Consider the following 26,082-nt stretch of genomic DNA (forward strand, 5'->3'; position numbering starts at 1 on the left):
TTAGCATTATAATCACAGAATGCCTTCTGGCCTGTAAGCTAGCTGAACCAGACATAATAAGCTGTTCTCTGCTCATATTTTATGCTGAGGTGAAGGAGTGGTGAGTTGCATGAATACTAGCATTGAGGCCCCTGTGCAGGCCCTCTTATATCTGTAGAGATATGGGTGCATGCCACTAGATCTGACCTGCTGCCACCTTACACTCTCTTATCACTGTCTACATCTTGTCATGCGGGAGCATGTGATTCATACCAATGAGTGGTTTCTGTTCTGAGGGAAGGGCTTGCATGGTTCTACATGACAAAGAAAAACACACACTCCTCAGTGCTGTATGGTCTATTTAGACTAGCAAACGGTGTCTTCTCGACGACATCTCCTAGTGAATGAGTCAGATCTCAAAGTATCTAGGAGAAATATATACATCTCTTTGTTGATGGTAATTAACAGTGTGAAAAGAGCTTTTATTAAGCAAGACTGGACTGTAAAAATCTGGATTATTCCAGTCAGCCCACACTAAGATGTAGCTATCGGTGGTATGTGTCACTGCTCAGTCACCTTGAACCAACAGTGCTGCTTTTGACGTGACTAATGCTTTTCATCTATCCCTCTGGTAGGTGTAAGGATCACTTGTGTCACTGCATTATAAAGCAGCTGCAGTGATTGCTGTGATTAAGGTGACTTTTAACAAGTTCTTTCCCACAGCTGAGGAAAGCTGTAAGTTATGTAGTCATTCAGTAGTTTAACAGTCATGGAGCTTGCAGAGGTGAGATGAATAAAGTTGGGAGAAAAATAATATGGCATCATGAGATTCTTAGAAGAAGGGACAAACTGCTAAAAGAAGGCAAAGAGGTTTGTATCAGCATTGACTGTTAGACCCACAGAGTCCATTATTAATTGATAAAATATGTGAAATTAATAGAAATTCCAGAGCTGTTTGTATGTGGAAAAGATGATTGCACCCGTTGTTACATGATAAATGATGAATTAACTGTGTATAAACAGGCAGTTCAATTTAATTAGCCACACTCTGGCAGGAGCACTGCCAGACCTGTTGAATCCAGGAATCACATAAATGGAACATGTCTGATGAATCGAAGCAGACTAAAAGATCTCAAAAGTAACACATCATGGTACAATCTAAGGAAACTCAAGAGTAGATAAGAAACAAAGTCACTGAGACTACAAAGGGCTATAAAGCTTTTGGGACTCCAGCAAACCATGGTGAGAGCCATTATCCACAAATGAGGAAAAACGGAAACAGTCGTGAATGTTCCTAAGAATGACCAACCTACCAAAATGAACGACTCATCCAGGAGGTCACAAAAGAACCCAGAACATCATTTGACGAACCGCAAGTTTCATTTACCTCCGTTAATGTAAGTGTTTGTGATTCAGTAAGAAATAGACTGGGAAATAATTGTATCCATGAAAGTGCTTCAAAGTGAAAACCACTGCTCACCTAAAAAATCACAAAGGCTCATCTCACGTTTACCAAAACAAATAACTTGGTGATTCACAAGACTATTATACTATTATTAAATATTCTGTAGACTGAAAAGTCCTGGACGACTCGCTGTAATTACTGAAACCATGAATTCTGCTCTGTAAATCTTAAAGGGAAATGTCCTACCTTGAAGCTCAACCTCGCTTGAGTTATGATTGGAAACACACCAGCAAGCCCACCTCTGAATGGCTAAAGTAAAGCAACAAACAAAACAAAGGTTTTGGATTGACCTAGTCAAAGTGTGGACTTTACTCAGATTTAGATGCTTTAGCGTGACCTTAAATGGGCTAATCGGGCTTGACAGTCCTCTAATGTGGCTCATTCAAACAATTCTGCAAAAGATAGTCGACCAAAATTCTTCCATCTTGTTCCAAAGGGTGGCACAACTAGTTATTATGTTTACTTTAATTTTTCACATAAGATCAAGTAGGTTTGGCTTTTTTTCCTTAATAATTAAAATCATTATTAAAAACAGTATTTTGTATTTACTCTAATTTCTTTGATTTGAAACATGTAAATGTAACAAATATGCAAAAAAAGAGAGAAAGAAATCAGGAAGGGGGCAAAAACGTTTCACAGCGCTGTATAATTATTACAAATAGTGTTAGACATGTTACATTCTTTGAGGATACATTTGCCTGTAGCATCTGCTAACTTGCAGTTAGTCAGTTATCCATATAACCACATCAGGTGGTAATACCAAGCTCATGAGAAGTGAGCAAATGCATCATCTGGGCAAAAATAAAAAGGAGGCCTTTCCTTGAATCATTCATTTTATGGCTTATTATTTATTCCGAGGAACTTGTCACACACTGACTGGGAGACACTTCAGTGCTTGGTAAATGAGGTCGGATATATTTGCATTTATCAACAGTAAGAGGCTGTTTTTATGAGCAGTGGCAGATCCAAGTATACAAAAAAAGATAAAATATTAAAAATGTCATGAATCACATTTTGTTGGCCTCGATCACACCCTGGGCAGAGGATACAGATATTTACTGACACTGTGATTGACTGGGGAGACGACTGGAGTGGTAACTGCTGTCAGCTGTGTTATTGGATGCACAAGCTTATCAGACATCAAGATCCTCTGTCACTGCAGGTGATATCTCGATTTCTCTACGTATGTTGGTACTTGCAAGAAAGATGCTTATTTGAGGATCTGCAGAAAGTCCTGAAAGTTCTCCTCACTATTGCCAACTTTATTTACCCATTTTTATCCTAATTTGGGGGGGGGAGAGAGAGAGAGTTTTAGGTCAAACTTTTGGTACTTTTTGGGGAAGAGAGATCCAAGTTTTGCCCAGTGGCTGTGAGGTCTTGCTTTTCCACACTAGGCAGCTCATTCAGTTGGCAGCTGATATTGACGTAAATGAGGTGTACATGTGAACTAACCTTCTCGCTGAGTGATAATTATACATGTAAATATTACTGAAGTCATATAACACTTATCTCTAACCTGTGTATGCTGTTTATATCAAATGGTGGGGTCATACAGTCGGCATTTAAGCTGTGAAGAGCAGTAGGCTAGAAATGATGCAGACGTTTCTGCTGATGAGAGCCACGTTTGGCCAAGTATATTTTTCTCTGATTGCAGTCAACTGCAGTATATATGAGCGCAGAGTAGGAGATAACAGATGTGAGATTTAGCAGAATGCAAATATGACTCGATGATATCATGGATAATTTAATTTGCAAATGACATCATTCAAGCAGGCTTTAACTTTCATATGAAATCAGCAACATTTTGGCAACATACAGGGTAAATGAATCCACGTCTTTGCATCTTGTTTTGATCAGTCTGTTTCAGTCAGAGCGCGCTTGTGACTTCTAACATGTGGCTCTTATTTACAGCTAAACATCGAGCCAGTTTAAACACCGCTCATATTTTATGCTGCGCTTGAGTAATTGTTGCTGAAGAGAGTTGCTTAGATGACCCTGCACAAGCTAGAAATGATCGTGCATCCCTATAGATCTGACTTGTGGCCACCTTACCGCTCTCTGTACATCTCTTGAGAGCATGTGATTTATGCTAATGACCATAGGGGGACTTTGCATGGTTCTGCATGATAAAAATCACTCCTTGTTGCTGGTTTGTTTATTTAAACTATGTCTTCTCATTTGCATTTCCTGGGAAATGAGTCAGATTTCAAAGTGTCATAGGATAAATAATGTGCAAGTTCTACTTGATGTTGATGATTTAAATCGGTGTGGATAGTAGAAACCTGGATTATTCATTCAGGTAAACTAAAATGTAGCTATTTATATTACGTATCTCTCCTCAGTCACCTTGAACCAACACGGCTGCTTTTGATGTGACTAAAGCTTTTTATCTATCCCCCTGCTAGGTGTAACGATCACAATCTTATCAGACATCAGGCTCCTCTGTCACTGCAGCTGATATCTGGACTTCTCTTGGTATCCACTTATGAGCAAGAAAGACACTCATTTATTTAGTCATCTGCGAGCAAACCCAGCCAAACTCGCTCAGAAGGTGTCCAAGGGACAAAAATAATAATCGCACATATAGAAAAAGTCCGAGTGCTGAAAAATGATTAGACAGTCACCACTTATGGTATTTGAAACAGTAAACAAACCCAGCTGGAGCCATCTAAAGTGATTTGAAGTTGGGCATGGTCTGATTCTGGCAGCTCCCTCCAGTTGTTTAGATCAACTTCTTTTTCAGTCTATTTTCTCTCCCCCCCCCTCTGCACTTGAGCTAAACTCAAAATTGGCACCTGCCACGGCGTTTCAATCTTGTTGAGACATACGGCTTCAGACTACAGAAAGCCAGTCTGGTACATTTGACGAAATCAAAGTGAAATAATCGAAATCTGGGTTTGCTGTGGGACTCAACATCGTCGTCGTTTCATACTTTTTAAACTACTCTGTTGTGTGTTGCCTTGCAATCTTTGTTGTTTCCCCAGTGTTCCTTATATTTGTTAGCAGTATTATGATTCTGGAAACATTTAGACCTCCTCTCAAGGTCATTGGGGGATTGTGAAAAACATTGCTTAAGCAGCACTGGGGGAAGGAGGAGGGCTTTTTGAGAGCTTTTCCATGTCCTCGTCTTTGAGGTATTTTTTTCTTTCTTTCTCTTTTTTTTTTTTTTGTTGTTGTTTGGGTCGAAAGCCGGCTTCTCAGCTGGAGCCTGTGTGTGGGGCTTTGCTGAGTCACTCCCATCTAATGGAGAACATCTGCTGCCATGCTTTTTACTATCAGGACTCACAGCAGAGATACGTGAGCCCGTGAAGGGGGTGGAAGGAGGTGTAGGGGGTGGGGGATTAGTTGGCTAGAGCAAGCTGTAGTTTTAAAATGAATGAATGTTATGGTTTAATACAGATGTCCTCATCTTTCATCATCTGAAATACAAAGGAATCCTCTAACTTGACCAACCCTAATGGTCCTTTGTCTCTCAGAACGGAACCGGTACATCTGATAGATATTTTTACCTATTTTTGTTGTTGTTTATAGAGGGTTCATTAGTAAAAAGAACCATAACTTTTGGTTTGAAATTTGAAGGGTCGGTGGTGAAGAGGTGTAGAAGTGCTTTTATAAGTGGCCTGTAACACAAGCTATAAGACAAGTGTATAAATAACTTCAGTTTTTCATGTCGTACTTTCTATGAAGGCTTAATGAAGTTTGAAGTTTGCACATGTAGCTTATGAGGCTGTTATTTATGGAAGGACAGTCTTTTTAATACATAATTTCCACCATCTGTAATCTTAAGTACTGTACCCATATATATATATACTTGATCTTTATTAATGTTCCTGTCCTACAAAATACTGTAAACCTTAAGGCTCGTCTTTTTTTTTTTGGTTGCTTCCCTCTAGCCACGTCTCACTCTGCAGGCTTTATCTCATAGTCATGTTGTCCATAGTTTATGAATGAAAAACAATAAAAGCATTTTTTCGCTTTTTAGGAAGTATAGTGAAACCCGTGGTGCTTCCTTCTATTCTTCCCTAATTGCTTTGAAGCATTTGATCTAGCACTTGATGACATAGATAAGATTGGGTATACATGAATGGGATTTCCCCAGCTTCAATCTTCTCTCATTAATCCCCATTAATGTTTTTGAAGGTTCTTTATTCTCTCCTGCTTTGAGAATGTAGCTCTGTGGTTCTGCTTTGATAGCCATGATAATGTTTTTAACTGTTCAAGCCCTTAAAAAAAAAAGTCAGATCCTGTTAGTCGTAGTTGCAAATGCTCCGAATTTTCAGCCCCTCTTTTAAATTCTGGTCAAATAGAGCACTTGTTACATGTCACTCTCTGACTGTCTGTCAAATAAGATTCTCCTAAGCAAACCTAAACATCAGTTGTATCTTACGGAATACAGCTGGTGGTGCTTGAAGTGCCCTTGGAAATATTAATATTTATCTTCTGTCTTTTCTTTCTCCAACAGATTCTTCTGTAGTCGAGTCCAGGGCATCTGCTGCAGTCATGTTTAGAAACAGCTTGAAGATGCTGCTGACGGGGGGGAAGGCAAATCGCAAGAGTCGCAGCAGTGGTGAGTCTGTCTTGTGATGCCAGCCACAAACAATGACGCATCTGCCTGTCAACACACAGAAGGTGTTGGCTAGCTCTGTCTGTGTATTTTTAGGAAGCGAGCACATGCGAGTTCAGAGGATGAAACATATTTTGAACTTGTTGCTGATCAAAATCTATCAAATGTTTTCAGATTTCAAAAATAATACTGTCGTTTTTAAGGTAGTGAGCATGTAGGTCCTTCTAAGCAACCTGCAGAACTGGCCACTGTTCTTCTGTGGATTTAGGCTTTCTTGGTTTCTTCCGTCCACGTAATCCCAGAGACACGCCTGACTGACGTACGGAACTGTGGCCAGTTTCACAAAGATGGATTCTGACTACTAATTACATAAAATAACTAATCAGACTTCATAATCTCTGAATGAATCCTTTAGAAAAAGCACTTTATCCTCTGAATTCTGGTTAGCAGAAAATGTTTGAATAAAATAAGAGGAGAAACACAGATACTGAAAAATGGTACCGAGGTGTAATAAGTGATTAGAAAGAAATGTCCTGCTTTCTGTTAGAGCAGTAGCTAGGTGGCTAATGATTTAATGTTGCAGCTTACAGGATGCTACCAGCAAGGTCTGAAAAGTGAAGCTAACATGGAAAAGCCTTAAAGCTGTGTTACTTTGAATGTGGGCATGTGGTTGCAAATATACTTCAGTCCTGTAGAAGTCAATTTATTGGTCAGTGTAGGTGTCACTTGTTCAGGCTAAGTTAGCCTTGCGGTAGATCAAGATCTAATCCTTCATACCAGTTTAAACTGTCTTTGTGAAAGCAGGCCCAGGGCTTTGTGGGGTTCTTACCATCTGTTGCTGAACTCTGCCTTGTTCCACTTGTTTATGACTCTATGTTGGGAATCCTTTGCCAGTTTTGGACTGATAATTTACCCGTCTGATAGTATTGGATTAATGTATAACAATTGATGCATCTAACATTCAAGAGATCAAGAGTTTTGCACAGCGGTGTTCATACAAACCACAGCAGTGTTCTTCTGCTCCTCGAATAGCTTAACCTCCTGCCGTCAGTTGAAGCGTGCTTTTGGTCATGCCGTGCTGCACCGTGAAGAGCTTTGTTTCTATTATACATTCACAACAGGGGATTTCTGAGCTGGCCTCGGTTGTTTAGCTTTGCACAGCCATAATATGTTGCTTCAACCTTGAACTCAGTCGGCTCTCTTGGCACCAGTTGAGTTGCCCTTTATATTTTTTGTTTGATTTTTTGAAAGTGTAGGTTTCACCATTGTTTTGTCGCTGGGGAGGTTGTTTAACAACAGGTGGTGTGTGCTATCCTTCATCCAACGAATAAAAACCCTTGTGTGTAAAGATTGTTTCCTGTGCTGTACTGTCAGAGCTGTAAAACTGACACAGTGTTACTTCTGGGCCAAGTGCATCACTTCCTGCAGAGCCTCCCACTTCTCACCCACTTTTGGCAGTTTGCGTAATTTGCAGGAAGTTGTGATTTTTCTATTTTGCTATTGTCATGCATCAGCATTGCTGTATAATGCATGGTGGGGTGTTTGTATCGTGCACAGGGCATCTCTGAGTCTTGAGGAGTCTTATGAGGCATTAAAAAGTCTTAAATTTGATTCTCAAAGGTCATGAGTAATTTGTCTGCTATTCTGTAGACATTTGCATTAGTTGCCATGGCGAGAACACTTCTTTGGATTCCAGACTCTAAATTTGAAAGAAGAAATTTATTTTTTTTTTTTCAAAAAGCACATCATCTAATTGTTTCATAAGACAAGTGCTTATAAAAGGGTCAAACATATCCAGCATTGCAAACAGACTCCCACACACTGTCATTAACTATTTGCCAAATAAATATATATACACAAAGAGAAGTGTCATATAAGCAATGGCTGTAATCTTACACTCACGGTAAACAGTTTACATACGGTAAAACGTATAAACACCAAATGTGGTTTTAATTCATGTCATAAATAAAGTGAGAAATTAAAAACACTGTCTGCCTGTTAAAGGTCAACTATTGAAACGTTGCAAGTGCAGGAGTCTGTGCAACACTCAATAATTCTAACTGTCATAGCTTGGGATAGCTTTGACTATTGATTGTGCACAGTTACTCTGATTTGACTTTTGTACCTGCTGATTCAGTGATTCCTATTGGGAAGCCTTTCCATATGTTGTATATAAAAAGAAAAACTGATTTGACTTTGTAGTCTGAAAAGTGAAGCCTCCAGTTTTTCTGAAGCTATCATTAGGCTCATTTGACCTCTGACCTCAGTAGATGCTTCGGATAAGTACATAGTTTCAGTCAATAGTTTCAAGTCACAGTGAATACAACATGAAGTTCGCCTTGCAAATTGTGGCCCCACAAGGAAGAAAATAAGCCATGTAGTGGGTCCAAGCTTTCTTTGATAAGTTGCTAACTTATGAACACGGTGTCTTCAGTTAGTCTGTCAAATCAACCTCACTTTTTGCATCTGGTTTCAGAAAACCAAGATGACAACAACCAAAATGCCAAAACTGGGGTCTCAAAACAGGACTTCACAAACTAATGGATGATGTCAAAGTGGCTATCAATTTTCTTCTCCGCAAGGCTTCAAGGTTCAAGTAGTTGAAAAACATACCTCCTCTCTGCTTTGCTTTCCGTGTGTTTATGTGTTAGGTTGAGAGGAGATCAAGCAGCTGTGCATCACTGAAGTACCCTCCAGTGTTTTGATATCAGTTGCTCTCGCTTTGCAGGGAATCTTCTCCTCCCAGCAATGCAGTGCGGTGCACTTCGTATAGTCTCTTCAATGGCAACATCTGTACTCTGAAACTTCCTACATTTTATAGCACGTATGCACATCCTCTAATATACAGGTGTCTGCACTGACGCCGCTGCTGCTTGAATAATTTATTTTAACACATAATTTAAATGTTTTAAGCTGCTACATAACTTTCAAGGACATAAGGAGAGGTGGTAACACCCTTATCTGCCTACGACAGACAGGGAGCGCTTAAAACTTGTATTGTGTGGATGCGCTTCCTGCTGAAATTAGTCTCGTTTCAGATGGAAGATTGTGAAATAAGATGCTCGTCCTCTGTGTTTGATACGGTTTCAACGCGGCGTCTATCTTCAGGAATGCCAGAGCTCCGAAGGGGGAATAGACCCGTTAATCTGAAGGCAACACATGAGCCCACTGTCCCTTGATCTTCACTGCAGAAATAGTTTGAGCCCCAAGTTATTAAGCTGATGAATGGCAGTTTTTAAATTGAATAACACAGATAAGCTGCTCTGATTGCGATGAGGCTGAATTTCACAAATCTGTATCGTGACACACTCGGGGAATGGGGCATTATCTGTCAGGGAAACAACATTGTGTTTGCCTGTTTTGTCCTCAGACACTATCACATAAATGGTTGAATCAGTTTTCCAGCTCATTCTTCTCGGTCCAACCTCTCTGCGGTTAATCAGATGCCATTCAAGATCTGAAGCGAATGTTCACTTGAGCACACATAAGCTCACACCCCGAGATTCAGGCTTTTTAAACAAAAAGGACAAATGTCTCGGAGTTACGGCGGCAGCACTGTTTAGAAATCAGATACTAGGGTTTTCATTAAGACACTGAACAGACTGCATACACTGTGTGTATATAAGGCTTTCTTTGTGACACAGCGGCCCACTGTTACTGTAGCCAGCGGCTGTTTCATGTACAAGTGCACCCGCCTTGAAAGCCAAAAAGTGAACGAGATGGAAAATATCCCCTCGTGATCTTTGCCTCTTACGTTGTTCCTTTTAGAGTTTCTAGCTGGCATATGAACTCAAAAGGGAGGCATGTGGAGGAGTTTGTTTGATTTTTGTTTTGTAAGATTTTGACTGCCTTCCTCTTCTTGCCCCCATCGAGAAGGGGTGGAGAAGTGAGTCTACACTTGAAACAAAGTCAACAGCCTGACATTGCAATTACAGTTTATGGCACTGGCTGATTAGAAAATGAGAACTGGGGTTAAAAGGTTTGGGTGCCTGGACAGGGAGCTGTTGCATGACTAATGAGTGTTGAGAAGATGGGCTGGAGCGTGGTATGGCAAATGTAGTTGCTCATGCTTTCTGCTATCAGAGTTAATACTGGATACATTTTCATCAAAATATTTATCTTATATTTACCTGAAAATGGTAGCCATATGGTTAAATTAAAAAAAAAAAAAAAAAAAAATATATATATATATATATATATATATATATATATATATATATATATATATATATATATATAGACCAAGTCCAGCACCCTGAGGCTGTACGATAAGCGGAAGGAAGGGGGCCGGGGACTGGTGAGTGTCAGCACCACAGTCCAGGATGAGACAAGGAACATCCAAGAATACATTGGGAAGATGGCCCCAACTGACCGAGTGCTCAGTGAATACCTCAGGCAGCAGAAACCCAAGAAAGAGGAGGGAGACGAGGAACCATCATGGAAGGACAGGCCCCTGCACGGTATGTACCACCGGCAGATAGAGGAGGTGGCTGATATCCAGAAATCCTACCAGTGGCTGGACAAAGCTGGACTGAAAGACAGCACAGAGGCACTAATCATGGCAGCACAAGAACAAGCTCTGAGCACAAGATCCATAGAGGCTGGGGTCTATCACACCAGGCAAGACCCCAGGTGCAGGCTGTGTAAAGATGCCCCAGAGACAATCCAGCACATAACAGCAGGGTGCAAGATGCTAGCAGGCAAGGCATACATGGAACGCCATAACCAAGTGGCCGGCATAGTGTACAGGAACATCTGTGCTGAGTACAACCTGGAAGTCCCGAGGTCAAAATGGGAGATGCCCCCAAGGGTGGTGGAGAATGACCGAGCTAAGATCCTGTGGGACTTCCAGATACAGACGGACAAAATGGTGGTGGCTAACCAACCGGACATAGTGGTGGTAGACAAACAGAAGAAGGCGGCCGTAGTGATCGATGTAGCGGTTCCGAATGACAGCAATATCAGGAAGAAGGAACACGAGAAGCTGGAGAAATACCAAGGGCTCAGAGAAGAGCTCGAGAGGATGTGGAGGGTGAAGGTAACGGTGGTCCCCGTGGTAATCGGAGCACTAGGTGCGGTGACTCCCAAGCTAGGCGAGTGGCTCCAGCAGATCCCGGGAACAACATCGGAAATCTCTGTCCAGAAGAGCGCAGTCCTGGGAACAGCTAAGATACTGCGCAGGACCCTCAAGCTCCCAGGCCTCTGGTAGAGGACCCGAGCTTGAAGGATAAACCGCCCGCAGGGGCGTGCTGGGTGTTTTTATATATATATATATATATATATATATATATATATATATATATATATATATATATATATATATATATATAAATAAATAAAGCTAAATGGATCCATTATGCTCACTTCTACCTCCATATTTGTATTTTTGGTCTGATTTTCAGTTTCTCTTGTGATATTTGGACGATAAGATCAGAAATTGGTGTAAACAACTTAAAAGCATGGCTCCATCCTGCCTTGCATCAACGGTTCAGGGTGGAGCTGGTAGATATTTTATTGCCACAGTTTGGGCCTCTTAATACCAAGTGAACATCACAGCCTACCCGAGTATGGTTGCTGATCTTGTCCATCCCTTTAGGTCCAATCTTTTGATGGCTGCTTCCAGCCATATCACAAAGCTCAAATCACCTCAAACTGGTGTCTTGAACATGACAGTGAGTTCACTGTACTCAAGGCCTCTCTGAGAAATGTTTCCAGCACCTTGTTGAATCTATTTAAGAAGGAATTAAGGAAGCTCTAAGGGCAAAAGGGGGTCCAACCTAGTACTAGAAAGTTGTAACTGAAAACAGTGCATATCACAGAAAATAAGGAAAAGCATAATGGATCCCTTTGGACCAAGGACGGGCTTTTAACCTTGTGATAGACCAGCAACCTGTTCAGGGTGTACCCCGCCTCACCTCCTGTGACAGCTGGGATAAGCTGCAGACCTCCAGCAATCCAATTTCTTAACCACTTATTCAATTCAGGAGAAGTGGTTAAGGAATCGTATTGATGGATGGATAATAGAGCCTCTTCAAACACATAGTACAGTAGCTAATGTGACACATTTTAATTCTTTTGCTCAGGTTACATTGTGGCTCCATTATTGTGGTCCAAACAAAGGGCAAATTAAATTTTTTTCCCCCTTTTTAGCTGTAATCTAGTTCATGTTCACACAGGCAGGCTCACCAAGAGCTTTAAGCATGAAGTCATACGGACTGACAGCTCACTGAAAGGCTGGTTTTATTGGTGTCACCTTGAATTTTCATCGTCACTAGATTCACGTGGGAAAATTAAACTTCAAAGTCTGGCAGCAAGTTATGCTACACTATTTGTCTTCTCTAAAATTCACAACTGAATGTACCTCATGACCATTTGTAAATATTACTCCCCTACTTTTCACCCTCTTTTCTCTCTTGTCCTCTCTGCTAAATTAGAACTGATTCATGTCTTTACTGACTTATTTTTATTTTTTGGCTCATCGGGCAGAATTGCAGAACTCATACCAAACCATAGCTAACAAATAGTATCATGTAAATAAAACAAGACATTGTTTCTACATCAAAAAAGGATCCTTTCATAGGATTTTATGATAGTTTAAATTTTAAATTGCGACTTTAAAACTGTCTTTCCCTTGAGAAGGCTTGCAGCTGAGGTGCTGTGCTTTCACACAAACACAACTGAACCATAGCAGAATCTGCTTTGGAAACACCCATCATCCACCTGTGTACTCCACATTGTAATTTGATTGACAGCTGCCATACTGGCCCAATTAGACCAGATTAATCAGGTAACTACACTGGAGTTTGATTGAACCACAGAGGTCCGTGTACAGTATACTGTTTTTGGTTTGTGCATCCACAGCGCTGTCCATTTGCATTGTGCACTGAGGCACCTTCAAGATTGATGGTTCTACATCTCGCTTGACTGATTCTAACTAACCTCTGTAAATTGGAGAAGACAGTCTCGTCGGAAACTCTTGCCAACCTGTTATTATTATACTTTTTTGTTTTTTGCTTTACAGAGAATAAATGAAGTAAGCTGTTATTGAAGAGAATCGAAAAAAATACTTACTTCTTGAAAATGGATACAGACTTAGTCACTTTTTTGTTTACAGTACGAATGGCACAAATGCTGCCATGTTTCCCTCCAGTTCCACTAACTCGACAAGTCTGAAGGCAGCAGGTGCTTGACAGGAATCAAATCAGTCCCCCTAATTACAGCATTCTAATTGATGGCTCATTTTCCACAGTGGTTGAGAAATCTAATTAGAGATCATCAGATCAGCAAACATGCTTTGAGCTCTACGGCACAAGCAAGGAGTGACACCACAGCCCGGCCTAATGCGGTGTAAATGCAGTTATTGCCAGTCTTTAGCAGCCGATAACAACCACGCCTGCACTGGGTAAGTCTTAAATGTCTGAAATGACGGACGTTCTGTCCTAGCTTTGACTTTTTTTTAAAATATCCCATGTAGGTTAGTTTAAAGCATTTTAGACTATATTGTGCACACTTTTTAATATCTATAAATAAGTGCAGATGGTTGATCTGAATTAATAGAAACCTCCATGATAAAAGTAGACGTTTTCAATAATTGCACGACTTACTAAGTTGGCTTTTTATTCACCAATTTTCTACATGAATATGGTAAAAAATAGTCTAAAACCACCATGCTTTCGGGCCACGTTAAACTGTGACATTGATGGTACGGTTTTAATTGATGCTATGATTTTGTCCCCATGTGTTCCTCTGCCCATTGATTATAAACTTTAATTACCCCAATTGAGATTTCCTGGTTGAAAAGATACATACCAAATTCTTATGAGCTTCTGGTTCATTTGCGCAGCTCCTAGCTGGCATTTCTGTGAATAAACTTAAAGATCTTGACAAATATAAGATGGGATATTATGGAATAGCCTTGGAAATAATCTAATATTGTTGATAAAAGAACAACTGCTATATCCATACTGGATAGTGAACCATTCATCACCATTTCATCCATTATTTACTACATTTTTTCTGTTTGCTGTAATTCAGATTTTATCTGCCGAGTAGTTGGTGTATTTTGAAATCTAATAAATGCACTGGAAATAAATGCATATGCAGATGTTGCATATTTACATATATATTGCTACTTACATGCAGAGCAAGCTATGGAATATCCAGTAAACATTAGTGACTGCACTGGCTGGGTAGAAATAAATCATTCCACAATGTAGAATATTATCGGGTAGATGTAAGAGGCGACAGGAAGGGCAGTGGCAGCCTAACATGAGCTGATTCTGGCTGATCTCCACAGAGCGACAGATTGGCACCTACTGCTCCGCAGAATGTCCCCTTCCTTCCTGTATTAATGAACCCAGGGAAACATGAATGGAGGGATTTCAGTGAACCACGTTCTGTTAACATGTGTGAACACGGTCCACCTGCAGAGGGATACCGTATGTAGACCTTCGTTTTCCCCATTCACAGCAGATTGTGAAATGTCACGGCTTCTGTGGTTATGTAATATGTTTTTGTCTTCAGTTCTGGTGATATTTGTGAAAATTACAATAGTTAAAGATATAGCGTGTAGCATTTTTCATGTATTGAAAGTTGGTTTTTAATGATTAAAAAACAAAAGACACTTCCCCTGATTCTTTAACAGCATAATAATGTATTTTTAAATATAAGGTTTCGTTTATTTTCAGGTCATTCCCTCATCTTTCTCTCTCCACCTTCGATGCTCTGTCCAGCATGAGCCTAAAATATATATTAAAGAAAAACAGTGGACAACAAAAGTACAGAGGATTTGACATTTAAGCTCACTCCTAAGTGTTGTCAGTGCTTTTCTTCTACTAGTAATCTTTAGCAGCCGATAAAGATTACTAGTAATAACTACTAATCATTAACAGAAAATCACAAACACTGGAATACAAAAGCCTTAAAAAAAATAAAAACAGCTGATCTGCCTTTAAATAGCATTTTGTTTATGACAATGTTCCCAAGGAATGAAGCTAAGCACTTTTGTAACAAGTAGTTGGTCCTCATAGCTACTGCTAATCATCAAAGTTAAAAAAAAAACCAAAAAAATCTCTAAAGTCTAATTTTGAAACCGCTTGCTCATTGGCTAACGACTTGTCAATGACAAGTTGTTAGCCAATGGGTAATTATCCATTATGAAAGAGAGTATGAGCAAGTTGTACAAAATACTTAATTAAACTTAGTGTGATTTGAAACGAGTGATTGAACCCATAGATTCCACAGGAAATTGGCTATTTTCCTGTGGCTAGCTGTTCCAGATAGATAGTTTGGAATCACAGCTATCGCCATCTGGTGGCCTTTATGTAGAATCCATGTTCAAGGCACTTGACTAAGGGCTAAATGGACTTTTTGCATTCAAAAATGACTGGACTGATTAATCAGCTGCAGATTTTTCTATTTATTTTGCTTTTGTTTAATTCTGCTGCTCTCTGGCTAAACTCTGCATGTCTTAATTCTCTTTAAATGTGAACATTAACATGCTGTGTAAGCACAGACTGTAGCTGGTGAAGCAGACAATGAATATGTGAATCAATACGGTGCACAGCTGTTGCGAGAAGCTTTGACCTTTGGTTACAGAGAACAAATAGTCTGATGTCTACAATCTGCTTGAGCTTCTCTGCAACATGTCATTTAAGTTTCTTCTTTCAGCAGTTGACATTCTTAGGTGCCTTCATGCAGTATTGACTGCACAGTCTGTTCTAACTGTGAGATGCCATCTAAAAGTAGATATATGCACGTGCATAATTGGGTTTCTTTATCAGTGCTTGAGTCATCTTTCCTCAACTTTTCCTCTTCTTTCTAGAAATCTCATTATCATCTCTATCATCTGTTAGAGTACTCACTATGGAACTGGTCTGCAAAGGTTACGTGACGTGAACGTTCTTCCTTAAACAACAAAGAAAACAGGAGAAGCTGCTCCTCCAGTGGCGTCTGTGACGATACAACCAGTGTTGATCAGGTGGGCGTTTAGCCGCCCCGAAGCTGCCCACCTCATCAGGCACCTGTGGCCTCCTGACTGATGCCATGGTAACAAAGCTGCAGCAAAATGAAAGTGTGCTGAAGGTCAAAGACAATTCAGACTTGTAGATGGACTGTTGAGAGGGCGCGGGGCGGTAAGAGACTATGTGCCCGAAGTGTCATTCGTGCCGCTCTCCTGTCTTGTGGAGTGTGGGAGGCACTTATTGGCTCGTCATTATGGTTCAGCAGAGCCTCTTGATGCACATAAAGCCCTCGTCACAGCCACCCATACGCCTTCGCTGAGTGACGACCTTTGCGTCCTTTAGGCTCAAGAATGTTACACCCTGAAACCTCTTATATAGTGGGAGTCATGTCATGACATCGGTTCAATCTGATCAAATGTACGACAGATGTACACATGAAATGTTCACGGCTGAAACATGCATTCATTTTTGAGTCTATCTCTGGTTAAACCCAAAATCTAAAGCCAAAATTTCATTGTTGACCTTAGTTTTCTTCATAATGAACATTCTCATATGTTGTGTTACAGTTTAAATAGCAAAATTGCACCATGTTACGTGTGATGTGGCGTGACAGAAACAAGCATTGGTTACCTGAACGATTGGTCTTTCTTGACACTTCACTGGAGAAAACTTCAAAAAGTGGATGTTGGGTGAGCTTTCAAGGGTCATATCACTATGTGGGATAGATAACTGCTCAAAACAAGAGCATATAAAAGGTCTCCTTTTCATTTTCACACAGGACTCATCTTTTAACTGTTATTCTTTCTGTATCAAAGTAATTTTCTATTGCAGCAAATTCTACTTGGTTGTCTCCTGTGAGAGCCAGTCATCATGTCGGGCTGCGTGTGGACAGTGAACTGCCATTTACAGAGCACTTTCCAGTCTTACAGATCACTTAAAGTGCTTTAGAGTACAAGAGAGATTTATACACATACAGTCCTTTTTTTCTGTACATTTAAAGCACTTTATCCATCTCTCATCCATGGCCAGGTTTGAATCACCAACATTTCAAGCCTAAGATGCAGGACATCTGGACAGTGGGAGAAAACCCATGCAGGCACCAGGAGCACGTCCTTCATCACAGGAAGGAACTAGCCAGGCTTTGATGGCTTTAATTAGCTTTAATTACTTAACTTTTTATGTCCTCTTCCCTTGTAATGATAACTGTCACAATGGAGGTGTCATTGTTGCCACTTTTTTCATTATATTGGATTACAATGCATCAAATTTACTTGGAAATCTGGTTATCTGCTACCTATGGAGCACAGATATTGTCAATAAAATCCATTCTGTTCCTACTGTGACACATCCAAACATCTACAGTGAGAAATCTGTTTTTGTTTTTTTTGTCTTTCACCACATACTCCTTTAGAATAAGCTATAAAGACAGTTATTGCTATTGCTAACTGCTGAAATAAAACAAAACACACACACAATACAGTGAAGTGGATTCTGTGCTATAACAGGCAATACTCACTGTTGCCAATGGTACTCAACTCCACATTGTTCCCTTTGTATCACCATCGTCGCAATAGTGAAGCACATCCTCTTATGGCTTTTTACTTTAGTACTCTCTGATGTGTAAAAGATGGCATGAATCATGCATCTGATTGTCAAGCCACCAGTCTGGCTTCCACACTCAGCAGGTCTGGCTTGATTGCCTTCATGAATCTATATTAAAGGCCTGATGTGTGGTTGAAACCAGTATGTTATGTGGCGGACTGTCCTCCGCAGGGTCTTGAACTCCTCACGATGACATTGTCAGTTCCGACGGCCGTTCTCTGGCTATTTTGAGTAAAATCACATGCTGTGCTGCAGTACAGTGACATTTAAATGGAGACAAGCACAAGAGACTGGCTGTGCCTCTCTCTCATGTAGCTCTTTTGTAAGGGAAGCTGTATATTTCAGATCAGTAGGGAGTGGGCAGCATAATGCGTGGGTCTAACCTCTCCTCCGTCTCTGATCACAACGTCAATATCAGTAAATGGATGCGTGCATTTCTCTTCCCTTTCCTCGGGCTTTTTTTTTTTCATTTTCCTGCTATCCCTGTATGGCCTTTTGCTCTTTTTTTCCCCCTTTGTAGACGTACACAGTAGAAACCTGTTTAACCAAGAAAAAAACTAAATAATGATGGTATATTGTAATATTAGAGCAGGTGGCCCGTCTTTCCATTGGCGACATTATTCTGAATCTGGATCAGTGTCGTTTCTCTTACCTCATGTGTTCATGTTCATAGCTTGTTTAAGGGGACATATAAGTGGCTGTGGAGTAACTGACATTTAGCAGCTGGTATCCTTCCTAAAAAAAGTCAAACAAGGAGTTGTGTCAGACGCTTTATGCTCAGGGAAACCAACAGGGATGTAAATGTGGCAAGATCATTTATGCACCATATTAGCTATGTTTGGATTAATAGCTTAATTTACTTGAGTATGTTAAAGGAGTAAGAAGAACAATTTTGAGGGAATCATGAGCATAAAAGTAAAAAATCTATATTGGGCAAATAATATGGTGCCACTGAAATGGATGTAGTTAATGTCTTTGACTGGATAATTTAGGACAGCAACTGCCATAACTGTAATAACTATTTTTTTTAAATCAGTTAGTCTAACAATGCACAGTTTTTTTTTGTTTTGTTTTTTTATAAAATCATTCTTTTAAATTGTCTAATCAACAGAATTGCAACCACAATTTGTACTATAATATTGAAATGTATTGTTTTTAATTTAATGTTACTGTTGTGCAAGAAACAAGGAATACAAAGGAATAAAAGGCAGCTGACACTTTTGATTAAAAAATGAATGAGGAAAATAAATAAAAGCTTGAAAGCACTCTAAAAGCACTTGTATCCCTGCCTCTGCTGGGCTATGCATGGGGAGCCCCAGTAGCATAATGATGAGGGCATATAACAGAAATCCAAAACATCCTTAGTTCACTCATGAACTGCATTTTTTTCCCTTTTTCTCCCCTCCTGCTATCAGAAAATGAAATAAACATCAAACAAGGCTTACCACATAACATTTTATGTAGTGTATATATATTATTTTTGTTCCCCTCAGTTCCAGTGGTGGATGCTCATAATAAGGATTGGTTAAAAATGAATTAGTTAGCGTAGCATATGTGCAGATAATCCTACTGAGCCAAAAGCTCAGGTGTCCGATTGCTCTAAATGCCCTGTTTCTAACGGTTTCTCCTGTTCTGTTGATGTTGATGAAGGTGGGTAGTCCTAATATGGTCATCTCAGGCACACAGCTGTGCATGTTGCAGCCCCTCCCACCTGCAGTGCAAACCTTTTCTCTGTGAGGGGCAGCCAATTAGAAGAAAATTGTATGAAAGAGAAGAAGGGAAGGGGCCCAGTATAAAAGATGGCTTATGGCTTATGCACAGATGCTCTAGTAGAGGCAAAGAAAAAATGTATAGAGACAGAGCTTAGCATAATGGAGCCTCTTTGTCTCTCTAAGCTTATCAATTTTGTTTGCTTGCTAACTCAAATTCCTGCCTATATTTCAGTTTAATTCAGTTTTATTTACACAGCACTTATTCCCAATAAATCCCCTGAAGATGCTTTATATTGAAAGAGAAAGACAATGTAATACGCTTCGCAATGGTAGGAAGGAAGAACGCCCCATTAACAGGAAGTAGTGATCTGCTGTGACCAGTTAGAGTTTTAGGCTTTATTATTTTTGCAGCAGTCAGTAAATCCCATGAAATCCATTCCTGCCTTGTATGTTGAGTCTGCATTTGTGTCAAATCTATTTTACTGACAAAAGCCATGACAGCTTATTGATTATATTTACTGGATATCTTTAAAATCTAGTAACAAGTTTCCAGAATATTCAGTGGAACAAAAAAGGGAATTTAAACATAACCTAATCAGCAGAGAAAATAGCATTTGTGTCTATATATACACTCAAATTCATGAAACGGTACAGAAAAAAAGAGCAGGCTGGAGTGAATACTATTATCTAGAAGCTCCTGCTATGCCTCAATACACAAGAAAATGTTAAGAATTTTCACAAAGGCATCTTTCAGCTGTACCTCCCTGATGGGTATTGAGCGCTCTGCTGTATTGTATCTCTGTAATACTGGAGCTTTTAAGACATCACCTATATCCATGCTGCGCCTGTCTACAAAGGAAGTGCATGTAGTCTAGAAAAAGTCTCTTCTGTGCGACTAAAATAATAGAAATCGAAGAAGCAATTTGAGAACCGATGTATCACATATGGATTTGGGAGAAAACACATGTACTAGATAGTGGAGCATAAGCCTCCCACCTTTCAGTTTTCTCTTGTTGCTTTTGTAAGATGCCACTGAAAGGAATTTTAAAAATGGATACATCCCATCCTGTTTTTCCACCTTCACTAGCTGTGTAACTAAAAATGTGAGAAAAGTATTTCACATTTGTGAAAAACCTTAAATAATTGAATTATTTTGTGTAGGCATGTTTTTCTGCCACCCATGATAGAAAAGATGCTTACAAAAGATCATCAGAACTTTATTCTATTTAAATCCCATTTCCATGTGAACAAGATCAAATAATGTGATTACCAAAATGTTATATTAATATTAACACTAAAAATTGACTGACGCTGCAGCTCCTTTCCCTTCAGCTCATTTTTTAACACCTTCAGATTTACTGTTGTCAGTTCTCACAGCTTTCATAGTATTGTTTCCAGCTGTTTTCACTCCCCAAAAATCAGTGCTAAACCCATAGACTGTATATTAAAGATGGACGCAGCTCCATGATGTCACTTACTGCTTTTTGTGCTGTGGTTTTGAAGCCTTGGGTTTCATTACTAGGGTCTTAGCCTCTTTTGATATTTAATTAAAAAGTGATGGTGATGGATGAAAGCATAAACCCCTGGGATTGTCAGCTAATGCTAACAGTAGCTTGCTAGCTTTGCCTGCTAGGTGCATTAGTTAGGGGGGGATAAACAGGCTTAAAAACCGAATTGGGTAATTTTTTAATTTACTTTTAATCTATTAATAATTTAAATACATTTTTTATTATTTAACTATTACATTCAATATCAAATTATAATCACATTTTCTGCAGGAAATTAATTTTTTCAGTTATCTGCATTATGAGTAGACACAGAAAAGCCAGACCTGCCTTTTCATGTGCTTGACCTCTTCATGTGAGAGACGGACAGAATTGGCACAAAAATCTATCTATGATGCTAACACGTAGCTGGCAGCAATTCATCCCTAGACCCTGAGAGTGGATACCTCAGTACCAGCTGAGGTTTGGGTTGGGGTTAGAGCTTACTCCAGCTGTCATATGGCAAGAAGGGGGATACGCCCTGGAAAAGTCACCAGCATCTCAGGGCTAATACAAATACACAAGGGTTCACACCTAAGGCCACTTTAGAATCACAAAGGAATGAATTTCTCTTTTGCTAACCACTGCACCGCCATGCTATGGTTAGGATGTTCCTGTAAAGTGTTGTGTTGACTGCTTTTCATCAACTTTGATGAACATGTGGAAATCTGCAGGCATGTGAAAAGTTCAGCATCATGCTTTTAACTCATTATTGGGAAGCAAAGAAGTAATGCAACGAGTAGTGTAACGAATTACTTTCTCCGGAGAGTATTTTGTAATACATTACTTAAATGGACCGTATCTGTCACTCAAAGCAGCTACACCCCCAAAATGATGTTTTATAGTAAAATGTACCTCCTGTAGTTGTCACAAAGGGTGAAAATGGCTACAGACACCATACAGTTTAACATTGGAAGTAGGGCTGCTCGATTATGGCAAAAATGATAATCACGATTATTTTCACTGAAATTGAGATCTCGATTATTTGACGATATTTATTTAACCCTTTAAGACCTACTATAGAACCAAGTCCGCCAGAGCTTATATTATTTTTTTACATGTTGTAGTGCCATTTGTGGGAGCATTTCAAGTTGCTATACAACTGTTATAGCCCATATTTTAATAATATGTATGCATTAAGTCCATAGTAACTACATTAATTGCAAAAAAGTGCAATAAACTACAAAAAAATTGAAAATTGTATTTGTTTTTGTTTTTTAACATATATTTCTACTTGGAGAAATTTAAGAGGTTTATCCCTCAAAACTTTAAATACAAAAAAGTTGCAAAAAATAGTTTACAACAACAGGAAATTTATTCAGTGTCTTCATAGTTTTATTTTGGAGATACAGCAATTTTTATATACTGCAGGAAAAACAAAAACAATCCTATGATGCAAATTTGCAAAGAAAACAGCAGGTGCATCAAAATAAACTATTTCCAGCAGTGCAATTCGAGTTCTAAGCATCCCAGCAACTATTCAGAAAAGTCAAACATGACCAGTATAGGCTTTTAAGGCCTACAAGTAAAAAAAACTACATTTCCCGCGAAAATGACATCACTTCCGGTTTCGGGCAGGAAATGGCGGACATGTGATAGTTAGCGGTGACGTCTGTTTCAATGTGCGAAGTGTTACGAACAGCTGATCGGATCGGCAAAGCGTGTTTCTGGAATATTATGTTTTTGTTCCTGCAAGCGCTTTTTATGCAATTTATGTGGAAGGAAACCGTGACCGAGGACAAGCTGATGGCATAAGATGTAAGTTTCATATGCAAAACAAATTATTGCGCTAGCTTACACGGTTCAGGTTCTACAGGGATTTAAAAATAGTTACACAAAACAGAGCGTGCTGCTCTGACCGGCTTTAAAGGGTTAACAATAACAATGTATTGAATAATGACTTTAAAAAATAATATAAAATAGTGTGCAACACCACTGAAGTTTTTTTTTTTTTTACCTCTCTTTTCAGTCACTCTCCAAATAACTTCTGCTTAGCTTTCCGAGCTTCCCTCGGGTCCTCTTAATCAGCGGTCTCAACCTTTTTTGCGCCACGGACTGGTTTATGCCCGACAATATTTTCACCGGCCTTTAAGGTGTCGCGGATAAATGAGGGAGGGGCTAATAATCGGCTCAGTCATTTTTAATGATCGTTGAAAGCCCAGATCGTAATCGTGATTAAAATTCGATTAATTGAGCAGCCCTAATTGGAAGCTATGAGGGTTGTTTGGAGTTTGCCTCAAGTGGTCATTTGGGGAACTGCAGTTTTGACACTAATGTATCAGCATCAGTTTTCAGTTTTAAAGGTTGCTGCTTGGTTGCGGCTAGTGTACGCCAACTCGTTATCACCTACACAAAGACAGGCGACTTGGTAATCAATATTCTGGTGCAGTCGTGGCAGATAGAATCAGATAATTCTCAGACTTAATGGACCCACAAAAGGCAGCTTGTGTGTTCTGCCTCTTATTAGACAAAAATAATAGTTCAAGTAGGCATACAGTTAGTACCCTTTAAAGTGAATCTGATAATAATTAATGACTGAGCTGAATAGAAAAGGTTAGTTTTGAAAATGACTGGTTTTTTAAGAGTTAAGTCATTTTACCGCGGCTGAATAAGAGAGAGAAGGAGGATGGGGGAGAGTTATCGCTGCCAGAAAGCGAGAAGAGGAGGAGCAGGAGGAAGAGGAGGAGGAGAGGAGAGCATGAGAGTGAGAGAGAGTTGCCTGTCTGCTTGTGTTCGTGGGTATGCGAATGTGTGAGCGTGTGCATGCGCGCCTCAGTGAGTGTATGCGTGCTGACACCTGGCGCTCGCATCACATTGTGGAGAGCTCTCTGCCTGTCTGGGCTGTTCTTTACCTCTCTCTCGCTCCCTCTTTTCCCTTTTATTCCCTCCCTCTATCTTTTGTCCTCTTCTCTTTGCCTTCTTTCTTTCCTGTATTTTTTTTCACCTCACTGTGCCTTTTATTATCTCCTCTCTCTCTCTTTTTTTTGTTTAAGCTCTCTCTTACTATGGTGCAGGATTTTTATTGCCTAGGCAGACGGGGGAACAACTGACAAAGGTGAGTCTGATGAATCGGAAGAGACGGATGGTTATATTGAATAAATGTGGGGATTTCTGAATTCCACTTTGAATTTGGGGAGCGGTAGAAACATGCTTTGGTAAGAGCCACTATTCATCAAGGCTGATTTGTTAATTGTTTCGCAAGGTTTTTGTTGTTTCACGGTGCAAGTCTGAGCAGCTCTTGATCTCAGGAAGCCAGTGTGTAGGTGTCTCAATGTGTACTTTGGGAGGTGAAGGGTTCAAGTGTGTGATTTAAGAGCAGCATTGAGTGTCTGTTTTTTGACTGGTGTTGGCAGCATGTGTCAAACCCACTCTGAAACTGATTTGTTTGCTCTATTGTGGCTGCTGTGCAGGGTGTCACCTTGACCCAGGCTTCCATGGCAGTCCGTGTCTTGCCGGCATCGTGCCACACCTTAGCCGCGACAGTGTGTGTGTGTGTGTGTGTGTGTGAGGGAGACTGTGTGCTGTTCATAGATACATGAATACAGAGTGAAATCGCTGGAGAGGCCAAGGTGTCTGATAGGTGGCTGTAAAAAGAGAACATACTGTGTCTTAATGGGAATTCAGTGTGGTGTTTCAGCTCATATCTGTCATCCTTTATGTCTTCAGGTTTATTAATAACAGCAGATATCTCTGCTTGGTGTTTGGTTCCCTTACAATAATGTCACTTCTCTCTGCCATTTTTCTTTCATCCTTCTCCATCCACTCCTCTTTAGGTATGGGGGTCTTCCATATTCATATATATAAAAAGGATGAAAGAATATTTTTTTCTTTTAAATATTTATTAATTATAACAAGGTTTTGAGTAATTTTCAGAGATGTGGATACACAGCAAATAAACCAGAAAAAGAACTAAACCTGAGCATCAAATAAGTTGTGAGAACAATTTCAACCTCGGTTTTGATCTTACTCAGTACTCAATACCTATTTCAGTACCCTAGGGGCAGCGGTCCCCAACCTTTTTTGCACCACGGATTGGTTTAATGTCAGACGCTATTTTAACGGACTGGCCTTTAAGGTGTCGCGGGTAATTACAACAAAATTAAACGATACGACCAAGACAAAAACTGTGGTATTTTGTAAATATAATAATAAATGCGAATTCACTGTGTAATTGTGTAACTTTATTAGCAGCGTCCTCCTGAAATGCACCAACGACAGTGAGAGTAACATCCTCCTCTCTGCCCCTTAATACTCTCTGGTCGCTATGGTAACATGTAAATATTTCTTTCAAAATAAGACACACAATTTCCACATGGGAAAAGACCCAGGGAAACTGAGTTAATGATAAAAAGCCTGAAAACCATTAATTTCACACCTGAGCCTCAAATCTCGCGGCCCGGTACCAAACGACTGACGGACCGGTATCGGGCCGTGGCCGAGGGGTTTGGGACCGCTGCCCTAGGGGGAAGGAAAATCACAGAATTAGGACTTTAAAAAAAGATTAGAAGAATACAAACATCATTGAAATCATTGAAAAGACATTTTTTGAGTTAGCTGATGTAGAGCAAAACATACAGTAATAACTGTAAGGTGTATATACAGGGCAAGTAGTGCAAAAGCCCAACGATGACTTACTATTAATCTTGTCTCGCCTAGTGCTGTGCTTCTGGTAACTCTGCCATATTTTCATTGCTGACCAAATAGAATTGTTAAGGTAGGGTGTCACTGTTTCTGTCCAGTTGCTAGTCTTGGGGTTGGATTGCATCAGTGATCCGCTCTGAGCCCCTTCTTGTTTGCAGTGCTGATGGTCAGGCAGGAGACTCTTTGACTACGTTCACACTGCAGGCGAAAGCGCATCAAATCCGACTTTTTTTGATCCTATGCGACTCTTATCGGATCATGGTATGACAGTGTGAACAGCACAAATCCGATATTTTCAAATCCGACCTGGGTCCCTTTCGTATGTGGTGCTGAATCCGATACATATCTGATGTTTTAGAAAGCGACCTGTGTTAGAATGGTCATGTCGCATTAAATCCGTCTTTTACGTCACTGACACAAGACAGACGCCAATTATCAGAGAAGCGCCCGAGAACACATCGTGAACGCTTGCTGGCCATCCAGTGAAACTGTTGTGAGGACAACGTTGGAGAAATGTGAGCATTTTATTTGTACTGTATAATCTGCAGATTCTGACAGAAATCTGCAACTATCCTTTGAAGCACCGCTCCTCTCTAAAACAGCAATAAGGATA

The 26,082-nt window shown here is 39.9% G+C and overlaps 1 protein-coding gene across 6 annotated transcripts in view; it reads left to right on the top strand.

Moving 5' to 3' along the window:
• Positions 1-26,082, top strand: part of tanc2b (tetratricopeptide repeat, ankyrin repeat and coiled-coil containing 2b) — a 184,689-nt gene that overhangs the window by 46,438 nt on the left and 112,169 nt on the right. For 5 of the 6 annotated variants that reach the window (XM_082544448.1, XM_082544450.1, XM_082544451.1 and 2 more), the window contains one exon: positions 5,907-6,011. In XM_082544448.1, the coding sequence (XP_082400574.1) occupies positions 5,945-6,011 (67 nt within the window). In that variant the 5' untranslated portion in view covers positions 5,907-5,944. Of the gene's footprint in view, positions 1-5,906; positions 6,012-13,392; positions 13,411-26,082 lie in introns of those variants that run through there. The other variant, XM_082544453.1, reaches the window with a different exon arrangement.

Source organism: Aulonocara stuartgranti, assembly GCF_965226115.1.
Source record: "Aulonocara stuartgranti genome assembly, chromosome: 8".
Lineage (NCBI taxonomy): Eukaryota > Metazoa > Chordata > Actinopteri > Cichliformes > Cichlidae > Aulonocara > Aulonocara stuartgranti.